This window comes from Eublepharis macularius, chromosome 5, assembly GCF_028583425.1.
Source record: "Eublepharis macularius isolate TG4126 chromosome 5, MPM_Emac_v1.0, whole genome shotgun sequence".
Taxonomy (NCBI): Eukaryota; Metazoa; Chordata; class Lepidosauria; order Squamata; family Eublepharidae; genus Eublepharis; species Eublepharis macularius.
Window position 1 is genome coordinate 161,252,378 of NC_072794.1, and position 20,588 is coordinate 161,272,965.

At 46.8% G+C, this 20,588-nt stretch overlaps 1 protein-coding gene across 1 annotated transcript in view; it reads right to left on the bottom strand.

Annotated features, from left to right (window-relative positions):
• The window catches only part of LAMA5 (laminin subunit alpha 5), a 267,511-nt gene that overhangs the window by 63,855 nt on the left and 183,068 nt on the right, over window positions 1-20,588 (bottom strand). Inside the window, exons 35-42 of the mRNA XM_054980364.1 lie at window positions 18,954-19,158; window positions 14,420-14,564; window positions 11,965-12,105; window positions 9,098-9,259; window positions 7,960-8,061; window positions 7,779-7,862; window positions 5,743-5,973; window positions 3,532-3,645 (exon numbers count right to left, since the gene is read on the bottom strand). Coding sequence (XP_054836339.1) covers window positions 3,532-3,645; window positions 5,743-5,973; window positions 7,779-7,862; window positions 7,960-8,061; window positions 9,098-9,259; window positions 11,965-12,105; window positions 14,420-14,564; window positions 18,954-19,158 — 1,184 coding nt within the window. The remainder of the gene's footprint in view (window positions 1-3,531; window positions 3,646-5,742; window positions 5,974-7,778; window positions 7,863-7,959; window positions 8,062-9,097; window positions 9,260-11,964; window positions 12,106-14,419; window positions 14,565-18,953; window positions 19,159-20,588) is intronic.

Below are 20,588 nucleotides of genomic sequence, written 5' to 3' on the forward strand. Positions count from 1 at the left end.
GGGTTGCCAGTATTCTTGACAGAAGGTGGTGTCCCTGGTACCACATGAGCGCGTGCAAAGTGTGCACATGCTCCCAGGACCAATGATATCATTTTGGGTCAGCTGGAACAAGGGGGAGTTTTTAAATTGCCCTCGGCAAAAATGGTCACATGGCTGGTTGACCTGCCCCCTGATCTCCAGACAGAGGGCATGGCGTGGAGGGCAATCTAAACTCCCTTCTGTCTGGAGATCAGGGGGCGGGGCCACCAGCCATGTGTCCATTTTCAAGAGGTTCCGGAACTCCGTTCCACCACGTTTCAGCTGATAAAAAGCCCTGCCTTTACATGAGATTGTATGAAGAAACTGTCGGATCAGACCACTGGTTCAACTAGTCCAGCATCCTGTTCCCATAATGTTCAGCCAAATGCTTCAGGGATGTAAAAAAAGCAGGGTATGAAAACACTAGCTTACTCAATGGCTGCTGGTATGCCTTCTCCCATATGGCCTGGCCAGCCGCTTAAAATCATTTCCCCAAGTGCTGCTACCTGTGACCCTACCTGAAGAGGTGAAACAGGTAAAAAAACCAACAGAGGCTCTTGTGGGTATGAGCACAAAAACAAAAGGACCCAAATCTACCCTGAGCTCCAACCACTCTCACTCCAGTTTGACAATCATGTACTCTTTCTCTACTTAATAAAGTACTTTGTCAAGGAGTCCAATCCAAAGTGCTCACATGCATCAAAGTAAGTAGTCCCAGATGATATTTCCAAATATCATCCTTGGCACAGAACGGTCCATCCTGGACATTATATGAACCTTGTTTATATTTCCTCCCTTTATATTTGGGGGTAGCAGGACACTTGCACATTTTGTAATTGATATAAATACATCGGCACTAGGTTTTTACAATTTGCACTCAGCTTTAGGATTTCTGTGAGAGTACTGAGATAGGATTTATGGTGTATGAGTGGAGTGGCTGGCTGGCTGGTTGGTTTTAACCCCCCCTCCCCACAAGCGGGGAGCAGGGCGAGGTACAACATTGATTAAAATACAACTTAAAATCAATTTTAAAAACAGATAAAATACTGTGCCCCTTTTGGGGCAACCAGCTGGAGTGGACTCTCCAAACCCCTTGTAGAGGGAGACCGGTGGAAGGCTCGGCAATGATGGGCTAAAATTAGCCTCCACCATATGCCTGGCGGAACATCTCTGTCTTACAGCCCCTCCTAAATGATACAAGATCCTGGCGGGCCCAAGTGTCCTCAGACAGAGAGTTCCACCAGGTTGGGGCCAGGACCGAAAAGGCCCTGGCCCTGGTAGAGGCCAGCCGAGCCTCCCTAGGGCCAGGGACCACCAGTAGATTTTTTCCAGTTGAACAAAGTGCTCTCTGGGGCACATACAGGGAGAGACGGCCCCTTAGGTATGCTGGTCCCAGTCCGTTTAGGGCTTTACAGGTCAAAACCAACACCTTGAACCAGATCCGGAATTCTACTGGGAGCCAGCGAATCGCCTGCAAGATAGGCGTAATGTGTGTCCTACACGAAGCTCCAGTTAGGACACACGCAGCAGCATCCTGGACCCGTTGAAGTCTCCGGATCGAGCCCAAGGGCAGCCCTGAGTTTGATTGTCTGTAACTCCATCGGCACATAGCACTTTATTAAGTATAGAAAGAGTACACGATTGCCAAACTGGCGTGAGAGTGGTTGGAGCTCGCAGTGGACTTGGGTCCTTTTGTTTTTGAGGTGAAGCAGGTGGCAATTTGAAATCAGGTTTATTCAGTGGTGACACCTCACCTCTGGAACACCCTCCTTGACGAGGCACTCCCAGCACCTACTTTGCTCTCCTTTAGGCACCAGGCCAAAATATTTCTTTCAATTTGAGTCACTTCAAGCCGGTCTCTGAAGAAGCCTCTCAATTTTCTAAATAAGTAATTCTGAGGTACACTGTTCCTGAACCTGGAAGTTCTATCTAACCCGCTGGCCATCGCCACACCAGACAGTGAATTCCTCATGTTAAACATGCACAGTGTGAAGAACTTCCTTTTGCTAAGCAATTTCATTGGTTGATGCCTCCTTTTTTCAGTTCCAGAGGAGTTAGCCACGTTAGTCTGTAGTTGCAAAATAGTAAAGAGTCCAGTAGCACCTTTAAGACTAACTAACTTTATTGCAGAATAAGCTTTCGAGAACCACAGCTCTCTTCGTCAGACTATGCGACAATAAAGTTGGTTAGTCTTAAAGGTGCTACTGGACTCTTTCCTTTTTTGGTGTTATGGGAGTTCGGGGAATTACAACTCACTTTGACCTAGAAAATGCCTGGAGATGCACAAGTTTGCCTTTCTTTTTTGAAAATGTTAAAAAAGGGGGGTTGTCAATTCAGAATGTGGAAGAAAGTCTTAATCCAGGTTAATTGAGGAATAACTGGATGTGTTGTAAAAAAAGAAGCAGGAGCAGCTCCTTACCACCACCCCAACTGATAACATCACAAACTCTAGCACAGGAAGTGTTTTTCTTATCCAGTTTAAGCTTGATTGCCTTCCTTGCACGGATGGATCTAGGAGTGGTCATGGCTTGACGTGCTCCTTTCCTCTTCCAACAGCGTAACTTAAAAGCTTCATACCAACAGTTTTCTCAATCCCACCTGTGCTTTTCTAAGTTTTTCAGTAACAGGACTAGGAATTGCAGAAACTTGGAATAGAGTTGTCATCTGAACAAAGCGCAAGTATTCAACACGATGCGTTTAAACAACTCAGAACAGTAGACAAACAGCGCATTTTGCTGAACCAGTCTATAATGATGTATCCCTATTTCCATTATAAAAATGCCCCCTTGAACAATTATGCTTTACATGGTTAGAAAAATGACAGGGAAGTGGGAGCCTTCCTGACCTCCCTAGACAATGCGTTGGGCACTGTGTCCCCATGCTGTGAGAACAGAACATTATGGCCCTCCCATTCAAATATGAAGTGTCTCTAGACAGACTTCAGCACAAAACTCTCTTTAACCAAGGCTGTACCATAAAAGGTGTGCACTGTGGGTGGGGAAATCTCTTTCCCCCTCTCTTGCAAGGGAGTATCAAAGCAATGCTGCATAAAGTATCTGAGCTCTAAAACTTAGGGAATATTTACACAAGACCTGTTTAATTGGTCCTGAGAAATCAGTTACTTAACACAGTTCATTTCAGTTCTACACATTCAGAAGCTTACTGATAAGCTGAAATGTATTGTATGTAATGGTGGCTGGTGGGGGTGGGGGGTGGGGACGGGAACATGGTAACCTGCTGGTTTTAGTTGGGAAAGAAGAACCATAAAACAATGGCAGGACAGATTTTTGAGAGGTGCAGAGGCAGAGTCCATGCACTGTAGCCAAAAATGGATGGTTCACTGCCTGGAACTTCGCTGCTTTGCTAAAGGATTGCCAATTCTAGAGAACAACCCTGAAACCATCTGGCAATCTCTAGCAACTCTGATCATGCAAACAGGTCCCCACTTGCAAAGGAAGTGGAGGAAGGAACCTTTCAAAGAAGTGGAGGCTGGCAAGTATTCCATTTACTTACAATGCACATTCCAGACCCCGAGAGGCATTGATCCGAATTGCCGTTGCAATTACACGGGACACATTTCCCCAGGAAGAGCCCTTTGGTGTCCCTGTAATAGCCTGGAGCACATTCCTAATGACAACGGAGAACAAAATACTCATTACACCTTGATCAGCCAGCTAACAATCTATAGCAATCCCACCTGTGGGTCTCTATGGGATCCCCTTTGACATACTCAGTTAGTAGCTCATCTGAAAACTTTTCCACGAGTTTTTCTATTTGACCAGCTGTGTCAGAAGTAGTAGAGAGGGTTTTTATTAGTGTGCTGGACTATTTTCCTTTAGTATGTCTTTAAGGAAATCTGCTGCAAACTTTGCTATAGAAATTGATAACTATCGACGTATTCTTCTAGCAAATGGATGCTATACAATATGTGCAGTGGTGTACAAAAGGGGGAGGGTGTGTAGCTCAGAGCTAAGCTACAAGAGACGAATTACACGAGGACCTGCACATGAAGGGAGTTGCAATGTTAGCCAAGAAGCTGAGTTTTAAAAGAGATTGAAAGGCTTTGTCAATCTCCCGGCTCTACAGAGACAAGGGAGATCACTCCTGAGAGGGTTTGTCAATTTCCTCTTGACTCCTGAAGGCTCTGTCAGTTTCACCTCCCCTTCTAGGCTACAAAGAGGAAATTGACAAACCCTCTCAGGAGTGATTTCCCCTGACTCTGTAGAGAGGGGAAATTGACAAACCTTCCAATCTCTTTAGCCAGGTTCCTGGCTAACATTGCCCGGGCCAGATCGAGGGGAGGGGGGTAGTCTGCCCCCTGCACCACCAAGGAGGGGGTGCTGGGAGCAGCTGCCAGCCTCCGGGAGCGTGCGGGCAGCCTCCCAGCCCCCCTCACTGCCTTTCGTCTGCCCTGCAGGACAAGGGGCACACGGCAAGCCCCCCTGTCCTGCGGGGCAGGCAAAAGGCAGAGTGGGGGGGGGCCTGGGAGGCCGCCCAGAGAGCCACTGCCAGTCTGAGTAGACAACATTGACCTTAATGGACCAATGATTCAGTAGAAGGCAGTTTCGTATGTCCGGGTGACAGTGTAAATGCAAAATCAAAGTAGCAATAAGTGCAATAAAGTCTGCAATCTCATGCACGGTTATTTGACAGCAAGTTCAACTAAATTCAGGACTTTTCAAGTAAGTGATTTGCAATAGACACTTCAAAGCCCACTGAGAAATCCCCCGCCCTGCAAGGCTGTGTCTTACTCTGAGAAAATCCATGTACTTTTACAGTTTGAAAGTGCAGTTTTTGCATTCACATTATTATATGAAGCTCTACCTCAAGGCAAAATTAAGTGAGCCAGAATCTAACAAACACAGATTCTTCTAGGCTTTTCCTACCAAGCTTCTTTTTTTCAGAACACAAGACAGCTGGCTCTGAAACATCTTCTTTCCAGATCTAGAGCTGCAGCTCCCATATTTGAGTTCTTGGGGAACCCTGCCCCTTTCATAGGACAAGCCAAGGCATAAAAGTTTGGAGGACTCTTAACCTTATTCCCTTGTTAGGATTGTTCCAGTTGATCAACAGGAATCTCTCCGTATAAAAAAGAGATGGCAAGGACCACTGGGAATTCTCATTCTTATTTGAGTTAACCCAGGGGTCATTTCGTAGAAAAAGAGCGGGAGGAACTCATTAGCATAACACATTAGCATATGCCACGCCCCTTGCCATCACCGGAAGTGTGTCAATGGCATAACTGATTTGCATATGCCACACCCCATGACATCACCTATCCTAGCTGTTTTGGACCCAATCCTGGCCATTCAGGGCCAAAATTGGGCTCAAAATGGTCAGGATCAGGCCGCTGCTGAGCGGGAGAGTGATCCATCACCTGTCAGAGGCCTGATCCAGGCCGTTTCGGCCCCAATACAGGCCAAAATGGGCCCCAAATGGCTGAGAGTCAGGTGGGCGGGGCCATCTGTCATGTGACCTCTTTGGGGGACTGCCGGAACTGCATTCTGGCGCTTTCCTCCTCAAAATGAGCCATGAGTTAACCTAGCCATAATAATGCCAGGAAACAAATACAATCTTGTTAAGATTGCTGAAGACTGCCAATCATTTTGTGCCAAAGAAGAGGCAATTGACAGTTTTACAGATGACAGGAGTTCTGACCGCTCTACACAAATGCTTGTCTAAACATCCCATCCATTCATCCATTCATCCGCCCCTCTTCCCCACCTGGCAAGAATCTCCTCTGTAATTGGCAGGGCACATGCAGAGCTCCACGTTGCTGGCTTGGATGCCCCCACCCGTCTCTGATACAGTCTCCAGCGTTGCCCGATGGAGGGACACTGAAGAGGAGATTTGGGAGAACAGAGCCCGGATCTGCAGCTGTTCCAGGTTAGCCAAAACCATCATCAGTTCTTCCCTGGAGACTGGGTTGTGCGTCTCAGTATGTCTGAAGTGACCCTACAGTAGGGAAGAGAATTGGACTGTAGCATTAGAGGTATTTTTGGCTCCCTTAAAACTCACCAAGTCAAGGAGAGGTTTCACTCAAATGTCAAGCGACAGTGAACAAAACAACATGGTGCAGCTAGAATGAAGTGTTCCTTCTATCCAAAAAAATGCATTCTGAATGGTTTTAAAATTATTTAAACAGGTTCAACCTTTCTCAGAGAAGGCCAGAAAGTTATCCAGGCCATCGTTTCAAAGGATGGCCCCAGCATATTTTAATCTTTGTGCAATAATTCCAGCTCAACCCGGGAGAGCGCTGCCTGGCCCATAGGCAATGAATGCAGCCTAGTCTCGCCACAAGTAGGTCTGCCACAATGCTGATGCCTTCCCACCCTTTCTCGAGGTCCAGAACGTTCCGCACCGTGAGACAGGTCATGCCACACTCTTTTCAGAGAGCATAATGAGGACTGTCAAGCAGGCAATCACGGCAAAATTCACATGGATTAAGCGATCGTCAGCTTCCTGAATTACTGGCCAGCCTATGACAAGTTGTATTTGTTCAACTCTCTGCAGGTCGGGCTGGCAATTAAGGGGCACTCAGTAGCACTCAAGAAGAAAATCTTCTGCTGAAAATTTGACATTCCTCTGACAGTCCCACTTGAAAAGAGTTGTCATAACGGGCCTTTAAACTACTCAACTGGCTGTTGTGCCATGAACGGTTTAAATTTCAACCAACCCACAAAGTATTTTGCCTAGTTCTCTTGTAGATCATGCCTGAAAGCAACTCTTTAAAAAGTTTTTCCAAAAAGGATAATCCTACTGCCATGGTTGCCAGGTTCTTTCAGGTTATCAGGGAAGCGTACTTCCAGATTCTAGTGCGAGCATGCTGATAGCGACACACAGCAAAGAGCATCAATGCACCAGTCTGCAATAAGAAGAGCTGGTTTCCAGGAGGGTTCACTGCCCAACATGTCCAACTTCCTGCACAGTCTTGCATCTAATTCCATGACTTAGCATGAATGTAGGCAGGTTGTGATAGGGAGGGATGAGCTGGTGCTAGGTTCTTGTGGCCCAGGCCGGGCCGGCCCGCACATTGAGGCCGGGCTGGCAGCTGCCTCGGGCGCTAAGGTGCCGGAGGGGGCGCCAGTCCGGGGGTGGGGGTGCGTGCCACTGAGCGGGCAGCCTCTCAGCCCTCCTGCCCAGTTGCTCTGTGCTGCCACCACTGCCGGCACACAGCTGCAGGCCAGGCACAGCAGGCGGCTGGGACGGCGCACGGAGCATCTGAGCTGGAGGGCTGGGAGGATGCACGCCGCTGTGCACCGCTCCAGCTGCCTGCCTGGCCAGGAGCGCATGCTGGCGGCAGCAGAATGGGGCAGCTGAGCAGGCAGCCTCTTGTTCAGTTGCTCTGCAGGCCAGGCGCAGCCGGTGGCCAGGGCGGCCGGCTGCACCTGGCCCGCAGAGCAACTGAACGGGAGGGCTAGAAGGCCCCCGTGTACGCGCCAGCCCTGTGTGATGACAGCACATGCAGTCCAGCGCACGCGCACAGTGGCAACCTTAAGCTGCCTCAGGTGCCAACGACACTGGAGCCAGTCCTGGGCCCAGGGTAACACCAATCACCACTCTAGGCTCAGGAAGGAATTTTACTCCAGGCCAGACTGGTCAAGGATCCTGAAGGGTTTTTTCCCTTCCTCTGGGCAGTGAGCATGGATCACTGGGCGGGGAGGGGTGGGGAGAAGCTGTGATTTTCCTGCATTGTGCAGAGGGTTGGACAAGATGACCCTTGGGTTCCCTTCCAGTTCTGTCTCCATATATGAACTGACCTCTACAAGCTGGAGCTTCCCTTCATAGACTTCTCCAGGGATGGGGTAGATGCCTTCAAGAAACATAATGCTCATTTGGTTTCCCTAGTAAAGACAATGAAAATGCACAAATGATTGACAGAAGCATTGCTTAGTGAGACAACATGCAGCCAAGGGCAGAATCACAGCTTGTATTGCAAACCTTGAGGATAACATCAGGACGGGATTCCATTGGTATGAACACGTCACCCCTCCGAATTTCTGAATGCAGCTCATAGCGCAAGTATCCACCATAGGAAGAAACCTACAATGGGAAGCAAGCCACAAAATGATCTCTTCCCCTGAATTTAGACTCTGTACCAAAATTAATTGAAAATTATCTGTGGAAATTACTGCTCTTTATCTAAACAAGCCTTTTTTGAGTAATGGTTGTTGGGGGTTTTCCGGGCTGTATTGCCGTGGTCTTGGCATTGTAGTTCCTGACGTTTCGCCAGCAGCTGTGGCTGGCATCTTCAGAGGTGTAGCACCAAAAGACAGAGATCTCTCAGTGTCACAGTGTGGAAAAGATGAGGTCATTTGTATCTACTCAGGAGGGGTGGGGTTGAGCTGAGTCATTCTGTAAGAGTTTCCCAGGGTGTGGAATGCTAATGACGGGAGGCTTCACTGAATCCTGAGGAGGTTCTTTTGCATATGGATTGGTGCTTGATGTGCTAATCTTCTCTGCAGGGCTATTGTCGGGTGTGGAGTGTTTTGTTGGCCTGGTGTTTTTCAGAACTGGAGCCCATGCTCTGTTCATTCTTAAGGTTTCTTCTTTCCTGTTGAAGTTTTGCTTATGCTTGTGAATTTCAATGGCTTCCCTGTGCAGTCTGACAAAGTAGTTGGAAGTGTTGTCCAGTATTTTGGTGTCCTGGAATAAGATACTGTGCCCTGTTTGAGTTAGGCTATGTTCAGCCACAATACATCTTTTTTGAGTATTTTGTATACTTCAGATCTGAGTGTGACATTTGAAATTTTGCATATCCAGGAGGATCTTGGGGGAAGGGTAGCAAGAAAGTATAGTATGTACAATTAAATTGCAGTAGTCTATACAGAAGGGAACATAATTCAGTGCCATGCGAGAGTGAAAGAGATAACTGGATGATAATCACATATTAACAAATGGAAGAGAGAAGCTATTTGGACATAGAAAATAAACCTACTGTACTCAGGAGCTTAAATTGTGTTCAATATCAGCATTTGGCATTTGAATACTAAGGCAGTAGAGATTTTGAAAACATTTACTAGCCCACTCTTACATGCCCAAGCTGAGAAGACACTTAGCCACTGCCGGGGTTGTTTACCTTGTCTCCAAGGTAGGAGCTGGGAGCATGCCAATAAAGCTCCTGGAAGGCCTCAGGAAAATTCCTCAGATCCGCACGAACCACCTCTTCTTCCAGGCTGACTGAGGTGGGCACTTCCTGGCGCTCTCCACTTAGCAGGCTCCACCCACTCATGTCAATGAACTAGGAAGAGAAGGAACGCCCCATGAAATATTTCAGAAAGATCGAGATCAGCGAACTCTGGCTCATCCAAGATTTCGTGGAAGTTCGTAACTCATGAGGGAATCGTGATTTTGTCATTTGTCTCCCACCCACATTACTGCTCTGTTCATAGGATGGCATGTATCTGTTACAGTGGAATATAGGTACTGAAGAGCTAGAAATGTATCCCATCTGAGTGCTTCAACAGATAGACCCAGTAGTAAAATACTACAAATAATAACCAATGGCCAGTCTGGAAGAAACTGTTACAGGCGGGTAGCCATGTTGGTCTGCAGTAGAACAGCAAGATTCAAGTCCAGTAACACCTTAATGACTGACAAGACTTCCCAAGGTATAAGGTTCTGAGAGTCAAGCTTATACCCTGGAAATCTTGTTGGCCTTGTTGGCCTTTATGGTGCTACTGGTCTTGAATCTGGAAGAAACTGTGTTCCTTTTCAGATTGACTGGAAGCTTGGTTACTTAACCTATCTGGTTTTGCATTATTAATGCTACTTTAGAGTTGAGGATCCTTCAAGAAGAGGCACGCTTTGCTGGATAAATAGGGGCTATGTCTGAAAGCAGTCATGTGGAAAGGGATCCCACTGGGAGTCACAGCATCACATTATGCGATGCTACTTCTACGAAGAGATTACAAAGTACATTGAAAAACCAACGCCACAAAGGGAATTTTGTCTGTGTACTCTTTGATAAAGATGGGAATTTTGAAACGGGATTAATCAAGGATCGAGATGACCCGTTCGAGGATCGGGAAGATTTATTTCTCCATGCAAGACTTTGCACAGCCACTTGCGTTTGCCTCCATTTGAGAGAGCTTCTTGGACTTATTCCTTGCCACCTGGGTGCACAGTGCTGAGGACCCTTGTATAGAATGGTTTGTGTCTGTTTGTTGCTGCTCTTTTTGCATTTGCACTTTAATATGTATGTGCAGGGGTCATTTCGTGGAAAAAGAGCTGGAGGAACTCATTAGCATGCCCATTAGCATAACGCATTCGCATATACCACACCCCTTGACATCGCCGGAAACGTGTCATTAGCATGACTGATTTGCATATGCCACACCCCCTGACATCACCTATCCTGGCTGTTTTGGACCCAATCCTGGCCAAAATTGGGCCCAAAATGGCAAAAAGGAGCTGAAAATGGCTGAAAAGGAGCCCCAAATGGTCAAGATCAGGCCGCTGCTGAGTGGGAGAGTGATCCCCCACCCGTCAGGGGCCTGTTCCGGGCCATTTTGGCCTCAATCCAGGCTGAAACGGGCCCAAAATGGCTGAGAGTCAGGTGGGCGGGGCCACCTGACATGTGACTTCTTTGGGGAACTACCGGAACTGCGTTCCTGCGTGTTCCCCCTCAAAATGAACCCTGTGTATGTACAATATGAATTTTCCATCATAGCACTTTATTAATAGCACTTTATGTATACTTGGATACGGGGTCTTATATGATGTGTATGAATTGTTATTCTTGTGCATAGGAACCTGTATTTTCCCTTTAATAATTACTGTAAGGTTACACTGTGCATGTTATTTAGGATCTATGGAATGGTGCTTATTAATTAAGGAGTTGATACATTTCATATTTTGTAAATAGGTTTATTAGTAAGTATACGTGGGATTTGTTTGCTTCTGTGGTCACATTATGTGGGGGCATGCCTCCGTTTAGGATGTTCAAGCAAATAATATTTAGACCCCTTTTAGATCCATCTTGCTCTTCTATGAATCGCAGGGTCCAAGCCAGGTTAGGTGACACACCCTGCCTGTGCAGGATGCTGCACATACTCCCAGATATAACAGGCAATAATGTCTTTGAATTTAACCAAGCTGAACACTGCTAAATTGAATGGCAGTAGGTTTAAGCTGAACAAAATAAAACATCTGCATAACTTAGGAATTCATTGCCACGAGATATGGTGGTGACCACTATCTCAGGTAGTGTTAAAAAAAACTATAGATGAGAACTATACAACTTGTGACCCACCAAATCAAATTAAGCCCACTGGCCTGCCAGGTGCTTGACAACTCTACCTTGTTGCATCCAAAGTAGGCAGTAAAAACAGTATATTTATTTCAGTCTGGTGGGTAGACGTACATGGCTGTGGGCTTTGGATTTTGTGTGTTACAAGTTGTTCGGGCCTGGAAAAGAACGTAATGGAGGACAGGCCTGTCAAAAACTATTTGTTCTGAGAGCTAAATACAAACGCCATGTTCAGAGAAAGTACAGCAGACGCTGGAAGCAAAGAACCAGGGAAGGTTTGCAAGCATCCATCTGGTCTGTGTCTGAAACTGGATGGACCCCTGGTCTAATCCAGCGGGGCTTTAGTGGTATGCCATGATAACTAATGCATTTTGCCTGTTGCTTCAGTTGCTTGCATAATGCAGTATGTTACGTGGGACATCTGCACTGTGTTGAAACTCTCAAGTCTGGATGATGCTAACAAATGAGTAAGCGTGGAAAGAATATCTTCCCCAAAATCCAGATTAACAGACACTTGGCTTCACCACTAATGCAGATGCAAAATTCAGGTGCCATCAGCACTCGTTTTCCTGATCAGTGAACCTGAAAGATCCAGAATGTTGCAGCTGCCCAGTGAGTGAAGAAAAAAAGGCTCCCATCCCATTACCTGTCTCTCAAGGTGCAAACAATGACACCTTCTAGCCCTGCATAATCACCTGCACGCGGTACTGCTCCGTGCTGTGACAGCGGTCCGTTGCCCCGAAGCAGAAGCACCTGGTGCAGCCTTTTGGGTTGCTCGCGTCAAGAGAGAAGGTCCCTAGAAGGCACTGGTCGCATCTTGGACCTTCCACGTTTTCCTAGAAAGGTTTTAAAAAAAGAAAAGAGATGTGCATGCATTACTTGCTGTATAGAAGAGGAAGAAAAGTGAGAAACGTGGACACTTGAAAACGAAAGAGGCGGATTCTCCAGTTGGAGGAACTCAAAAAGGCTGTTCAGAAACTGCCAGAGGAATACAGGCAGAAACTGTGCAATGTTTCCTCAACTATATAATCAGCTTTTTCTTTTATCCAGATGGAACGATCCACCAAGATTGGTCCCCCAGATCTGTTCTAGCAGTGGTGCATTCCTTTGGCGCAAGGCGCCACCTGCTGCATCAATGGATGCCTCTTTGCACCAGAGGAAAATCAGCTGGATTCAGCCCTGTTTTTTTTTTAATAAGTACACCGTAAGTGATTAGGACACGCCTACAATGGAAAGGAGTGCTACATCACTCAGAGGGTCCATCACAGCCACCCCATGCTATGCTAACCTGCTTAGTTGCTTGCTTTTTAACATTTCTACTCGTATCTGAAGGGGGCTCTGACTCTCAAAAGCTTATATTCTGGTCTCTAAGCTGCCAATGGATTAAATCCTGCTGGATTTTTTAAAAAAAATTTTATTTTAAATTTCCAGATCTAATAAACAAACTTAACAAACAACTGCAAATGAACCAACAACCATATTCATATATATAGATATACACTTGTCATTTCTATTGATTCTATACATAGTTTTGTACTAAAAGAAAGAAGCGAGATGGTGAATGATAAACCAATTTGCTAATTCAAAGAAAACTAAAGCTTTATAAACTTAGTAGCCATTTCTTCAGTCTCGTGCAACAAAGAATAAATGTTTAGGGGGTTGTTGATTAGTAATAGTTATAAATTCAATAAATGGTAACCATTTTGCTATAAAGTCAGTTTCTTTTGGGTAGTGTTCACTTTGATATAATCTATCATATATTTTTTCCTGAATGTAGTGATCCCATACTTTCTCTAGCCATTTGTCTGCTGAGGGTACCTTCTTTGATTTCCAGTTTAAGGCTATCAGATTCTTAGCTACCACTAAGAGGTTACTGATTAATTCTCTTCTAATTTGTGGAATTTCAGTATTGGTGCTGGATTTTCACAGTTTTTCCTTCCAGTAGCATATTACTTCTCCATCTTGCTTTCCACTGGTTTGCAAAAGGTTATACTACTTTGGTACCTGCTGCTGATCTATTCACTGCTGCTAAATCAAAAACAATGCCTGTGTTTACACAGATATGTTTATTGGCCACCTACCTAAAAAAGATGTCCCTTTTCTTTTTGTCTGTTTCAGTGTTCATAGAGAAATGCATGACTGAACTGCTCCAGCATGCTTCGAGTAAGCAATTATTCACACTGCAGATTTCCACAAATGTGCTGATACGCACAATCACTGTTTACACTCACTCTGTTCCGCTCTGGCAGCAGGTTAGACGGAAAGTGAAAAACAGAGGGAGAAACCCAACCAGCCAGCTGCACGCAATAACCAGGTACTGAGCTCCACTTTGGAATTCTGTTCCTGAAACATTTTTGTATCTTAAATTTTTTGAAAGCACAGCTGCCTCAGTAGAAAGCAGTACACATGCACCGCATCAACCATGGCGCTAAAGAGTACTTGCCTCCAACCTGCCTTTTGAGAATAAAATCAGTCTTGCTCTAGCCAGCAGTAAAAGAAGCTCTGCCCACTAGCTTGAAAAGCTCCACCGGAGGCATGAATTTTTGCTCTGGCACAAACTAAATAATTTCTCAAGATTTTGGGCTCAAGGCAAAAAAACATCAACAAAACTGCAGCCCGTAACAAAGCATCTCACATCAATAGCATTTTTCTTCCTACACACAGGGAGCAGGCTTTCCAGCTATGACTCAGCAGCGCTTGCCGGCCATCGCCGGTTAATTAACCCCAGAAGGTAACAGAGAAGCTCAGCCACGTGGGACCTCACCCTCTCCCATTACGTGCTTGGAGAACAGCTGAGCAGCAGCAGGGCAACAAACTTGGATCCTGCAGAGGGTTTTATGGCATCCGATGCTGCTGGGCACTGACAGCGCTGAACAAGATATTTCTCAAAAATTCCTTACCAGCCTTTCTTACATGCCCACTTCAGGGCCGGGAAGCAATTTTCTCCAGGCCAGTTTGGACAAGGATCCTGGAGGTTTTTTTGCCAACTTCTGGGCATGGAGCAGGGGTCACTGGGTGTGTGGGAAGGGGAGGTAGTTGTGAATTTCCTGCATTGTGCAGAGGGTTGGACTGGATGACCTTGGAGGTCCCTTCCCATTCTATGAGTCTCTTAAACGGCACTACAGGCAACAGCTAGCACATTAGACTAACCTTGCAGTGACACTGTCCTGTGACACGGTCACACACATCTGCTTCTGTCCCTGCCCTGTGACAGTCACAGCTCCTGCAGTTTGGATAGCCATAATAGCCCGGGGCACAGAGATCACACTGCCGTCCCACAATGTTGGGTTTGCACCTGGAAAAAAATAAGTTTTGTGTTTATTTCTCCTGCTTACTTCTAACATATGGCGAACCAACTCCTTGAGGAATTCAACTGGCTAATGACATAATTGACGTCTCTAGCAAGAGCCAGGATTTTCCAGTTTCACAGCTGTGCCTCTCCAGAAAGAGCAGCGTTCACAGGAATGCCTTAAGAACTGCTCCACAGAACCAGAACCAGGGCCTGCCGAAGCCAGCATTCTCTTTCCACCAAAGGCCAACAAGCTGATGATTCTGGGAAGCTCATGAACCAGATATGAAGGCAACAGCCATACTCAGAGGTACGCTGCCTCTGCATACGAATTTTCCATTTAGCTATCATGGCTAACCCAGACCTTCAGAACCATTTGCATACATACAGAAGAAAGAAAATGATTTATATTTCAGTGTCACCCAGTGCAACTCACTTGTGCCATGTTTAGGATAATGCCTTGCAACATTTCAGAAAATTTCAGTTTAAAATAAGAAATTTAAATATTGGTTTTCTTTTTCATTTTTTGGCCAGTCCAGAGAAGCCAGTATCTCCTAAGAACATTGCTACCAGTAAGTTTACACTCTGTTCTCCCTGCCCTCTCCGTTCCTAAGTTCAATCACTATCCAGGATCTCCCTTATGCACCGGAGACAGGTTTTCCTAACCACCATTCTGTCCTCTCATTCCCTTATTGATTAGCTTAGCTCTTAGGACAAGAAGCGCTCCACCTATCAAATGTAGCTGTCATATATGCCTGTCTACATATCTGCTATGAATGTATTCTGTGTTACGTACTGGTCCTCTGAGGGCATGAGAAGTTTCTTATTGCTGTTAAGGCAGTAGGTTATCTCACAAGTATTTACTTTCTCTTTGCCCGCTGCCTCCAGAAGTGTCCTTGTAGGCTGGCTGCGGCCAGCTCGAAATGTTTCTTTCTTGGGAACTGAGATGATTTCATTCTTTGTTCTGTCTAGCCTAAACCTAGCTTCTCCCTGACAACCCCCTGGCCCTTATCCTGATGGCAGGAACATTCCCTATAACTAACATAACCAACTCCAGTTGCATCACTTCTGCCAATGCACTTGTCTGAGCACCTTGGACTTGCTGGATCTCTAATAAAGTTACTTCAACCAACACACCTGCGTTTGCTGTGGAGAACTTGGGGGTTCTACCTGCCAAGGACTGACCATAGCACATGCTTTCTGAAGATAACAGAGTTGCACTTACCTGTAACTGTTGTTCATTGAGTGTTCTTCTGCGCAGTCCCACATGGGAACTGCGCATGCGCAGGCCAGCTGACATGACGATGAAAACTGGGTTGCACTTACCTGTAACTGTTGTTACAGATAAGTTACAGGTACAGGCCATGGCTGGCCCATGCATGCAACAGTTTCCATGCGGGGCTGCACAGAAGACACAACAATGAACTGAGAAAAACATGGACTGATTCAGCTCAATTACTGCATCTCCAGCAAGCAAGGCTTACTGTGCTCTAAAAAAGGGAACAAGAAATGGTCCTTATCATAGAAAACAAGGGAAACAAATGCCACAGCCAACCAGTACAATCAACGGCTGACCTAGGGACAGCACTGCATGCAGGTATGGCTCAAGGCCTTTTGCACCAACAGGAAAAAGAAAGGAAGAAGTTGAGAAAATAAATCTGCCTTTCCAAAATGGAACACCCAAAATATGCCCTGGATTCCAACAAGCAAGGGACTTGTAGATATCTATATGGACCAGAATACAATGATGAACGGGAAACAGGGAGGGACATGTAGACTTAGTTTGGATCTAACGGCAAAGCGTGTCCTTGTCACAATGCAAATGAAACTTGAAGCAGGAGCCCTAGGCTTGCTCACACAATCCCCTCCCCCCTACATCTCCTGGAATGTGGCAAGTGAATTAGCTTCATCATTTGCCATTCCATCTATAGCACGGTGTACACTTGCCCTGCAAAGTAGGTTTACAAACTGGGAACAAACCACTCTTTGGAATCATAGTCTGCAAGGTAACTGTGAGCTACAGTCTGCTGCCTTGGATGTATGGGTAAACTGTGGTTTGCTGAGAAAACAGGTGATTAACTGGATGAATATGGAAGAATCACAACAGTGCGCCTTAATCAATTTCAAGGCTTAATGAAGTAGTGGCAAACCATGATTTTCTATTACTTCTGAACTCAGCCATAGCACATGCAAGTACCACTGAGCCACCAGGAGGTGAAGTCATTATCTTGGAGTAGTCTAGCAAAATTGCCAATGAAGTACAAACACAATGCTTGTAGAGACAAAGACTACCACTAGGGGGAGAAAACGGGCAGCACAAAGTAGCTTTGTTTGCAGACTTCCACCTGTCGGACTCTTTAAAACCCTGCATAAACGGGAAGGGGGGCGCCAACTTTGTGTGCACATCAGCTTCCACTAGAACCAGCCAACACGGTAGGGTTTGGATGCAGCAAAAAAAATGATCCAGTATTGTGTTCACTCTGCACTTTTTTGGGCAGTAAAAAGGCTTGCATAAGTAAAGTGTATGCACTTTTTATGCCTGATTTATTCTGTGACTGCTTGTTATGCATGCAAAGCTCTACAAATGCCTCGATCAATGCAATTCTGCTCACTTTCCTTCCAGGAAATGGAATGCAATCAAGGCAAATTCTGCTCACCAGCCGTTGCTGCAAGCCAGAAATACACTGCCAGTCTTTAGAAACGGGCTGAGATTCTCAGCTTCCTGCACTCTGTGCTTGCTACTGCTGTGCGCTGTGTCCCAACTTGGCTGGGTACCTGCAGGGTAGCATCAAGATCGTGGGGAATCAAGCCCACCAAAAAGGTTTCTCCATTTGTGGATTCACACTTGGATGGGAGACAAAACTGTAGAACCTCAGAGCAAAGCTACAAGTGACTTTCTTCACGTGGAGAACGCTAGATTTTTCTCGCAAGGTTACCTGGGAAGTGAAGTCCGAGTGGTCCTTCCCCTCTCTGTTAGAATCGCTGCCTGAAGAGCCAGAAGAGGGCTTCGTTTGGGGGCGGGCAGCTGCTACTTTCTCCCAGGGTGTCCTGCAGGCTGCCTGCTCCCAGGGAGCGCCTCTAGAAGCGGCAGCATTAGCGAAGCTTCAGCCGCAGCAACAGCAGAAGAATCTGCAGCAGATCCTTCCACTGTCACTGCGGTTGGAGCTTCAACGACGCGGCTGCATTCTCCAGAGCACCGCCCCAGGAGCAGGCAGCCCGCTGGACGCCCTAGGAGAAAGTAGCAGCTGCCCGCCCCCAAACTGCCCACCCCCAAACGAAGCCCTTCAGGCAGCGATTCTAACAGAGAGGGGAAGGACCACTCGGACTTCACTTCCCAGGTAACCTTGTGAGAAAAATCTAGTGTTCTCCACGTGAAGAAAGTCACCTGTAGTCACACTCTCAGACTGCTCCCAAGGTTGAGAACTGGATCCCACGACTGCTGGGCCACATGGTGCTCTTAAATTCCAGAGCAGGACCAGGATGTGGCCACACTCTGCAACCTCCTAGAGGATCCTCCGACATATCCGGTAAGTGGGGCTCAGTGACAGTGGGGCTCAACGGCTACTAGGAAGGCATGTCTTCTGGGGGCACTGGCTGCATACTGGGGGGGGGGGTGTTAGATTATCACTGGTTCTGCTGTTCAGGTCTGTAGATTATGACCCCGACAGGTTATTTCCCAGTTTGGGGTTGCTGGCTTGGGTAGGTTAAGCAGGCACTCCATAGTTGCTTCTTCCTTGTTAATATTTGTGCTTGCATGAAGGAGTGGATTGGACAACTCACCTAAGGATAGGTCGCCCGCACTGGGGACAGAAGTGACAATTCAGGGAATTCACAAAGTGTTGCCAGTACACCAGTAAAAAAAAAAGGTAAAGGTAGTCCCCTATGCAAGAATTGAGTCATTACTGACCCATGGGGGACGTCGCATCATGATGTTTTCTTGGCAGACTTTTGTTACGGGGTGGTTTGCCATTGCCTTCCCCAGTCATCTACACTTTACCCCCAGGAAACTGGGTACTCATTTTACCGATCTTGGAAAGATGGAAGGCTGAGTCAGCCTTGAGTCGGCTACTGAACTGGGCTTCCGCCAGGATCGAACTCAGGTCGTGAGCAGAGCTTAGGCTGCAGTACTGCAGCTTACCACTCTGTGCCACCAATTCCATCACAAATTCATCAGGGGGCTTTTGGTAAAACGATGGCTTGCCATCAGTGTGGTTGTTGAGCTCATCAGATGGAAATTAAAAGGCAAGACACTTGCAGATTTACAGCACAGTACGTAATAAACATTCATTCCAGGTGCCTTTGGTCCAAGGAAATTCTGTGTGTCAGTTTAAAAGGTAGCATCGTTGGGTACAAAGCTGCCTACTATGCCTAGAACTGGTACCGATTCATACCCACCTGCATTGCCCGCTGTCTGTGTGGCATCCTAGTTCTGTCAGATCTTGGATCCCAGCGTGGGAACAGTTGCAGTCTTCGCAGCCAACCAAAGGGTGACAGCCGAAAGTCTGAGGCTCACAGATGGTACACTCTGGTTTGACGGTGCGTGGTGGGCAGATGCACTGTCCCGTCAGCTCATCACAAAGACGCGTCCCGCAGTCGCAGGCTGCAAGTGGAAACAAGCAGATGCACATCACAAGGACTTGCACATGTGCACATGAATGCACACAGCATCATCAGCAGGGGACATCCCTCTGAATGCCGTATTTTGATGTGTGTTCTGATCAGCAGGACACTTCTAATAATATTCCGAAATCTGGTGAGCTGCTGCTAGAGTGAAAGGCTCAAGCTGCCACTGCTGGCCTAGCCAACACGTTTTTGACAGCCACCTCCACGGCAACAACCATGTTAGAAGGACGTGGATGTTAATTTTCCAGGCAGTAAAAATTAAGGCAGAAATGAGGCTGAGGAGCAGGCAGCTGAACGGCAGGGTTTCTCGCACTTAAAAAAACCATCCCAGCCAACAGCAAATTAACAAGATCTCTCTCTCTCCCTCTCCCTCTCCCTCTCCCTCTCCCTCTCCCTCTCTCTCTCTCTCTCGTGGTTAGAAAATGCCACTGCTAACAAACATCGCATCTCTCCCACTCTCTGACAAAGAGATGCAGGATGATCATTCCGGTAACAGCCAGAGGATGTTGGCAGACAACTGATGAACAAAAAAGCGAGAATCTGGAGAGGCTGGAAATTAATTTCCACGTAAATCAACTGAACACTGATGGTAAGGGAACGAAGAGTTGTTTTTCTATTGCGTAGATGTGGAATACGCAAAAAGTAAAACGCACGAAAAAGAGCAGATGCATTACTGCAGATTCTACTGAAATGTTTTCCTTCCAGGGGACAAGGTGCGAATTAATTTTCATAAATGAACACAAATGGAAGATGTGCTGGAATGGAAAAGTGGATTTTCACTTCAAATGTCAATGGGTGAGATATTAGATCTCAGCCAGTTTCAACTCATACAGCTGTCTGGTAAATTTACAGTGCAATCTTATACAGAGTTACACCCAGGGCTCATTTCGAGGGGGAACGCACCAGAATGGCATTCTGGCAGATCCCCCAAGTCAGGTGGCCCCGCCCACCTGACTTTAGGGTCATTTAGGCCTTGATTGGGGCCAAAATGGCCCGACTCCGGGCCAAAACGGCCTGGATCGGGTTGGTGCCAGGTGGGGGAACCCTCCCCTGCCCAGCACTGACCTGGTCCTGACTGTTTCGGCCTGGATCCGGGCCCAAACGGCCATTTTTGGCCATTTGGGGCCTGTTTCAGATGGGATTAGGACAAAAACCACCAGGATTGGGTTGTTGCCTGGCAGGGGACCCCTCTCCTGCCTTTTGGGCCCGATCCAGACCAAAACATGCCCTAAATGGCCATTTTGGGCCTTTCGGCCTGGATCGGGGCCAAAAGGGCCGTGATCGGGCCGCTGTCAGGTGGGGGAACACTCCCCCGTCTGGCAGCAGCCAAATCCTGGCCATTTTGGCCCAATCAAGCGGTGTGGCATATGCTAAAGAGTTGTGCTAATGAGTTCCTGCAGCTCTTTT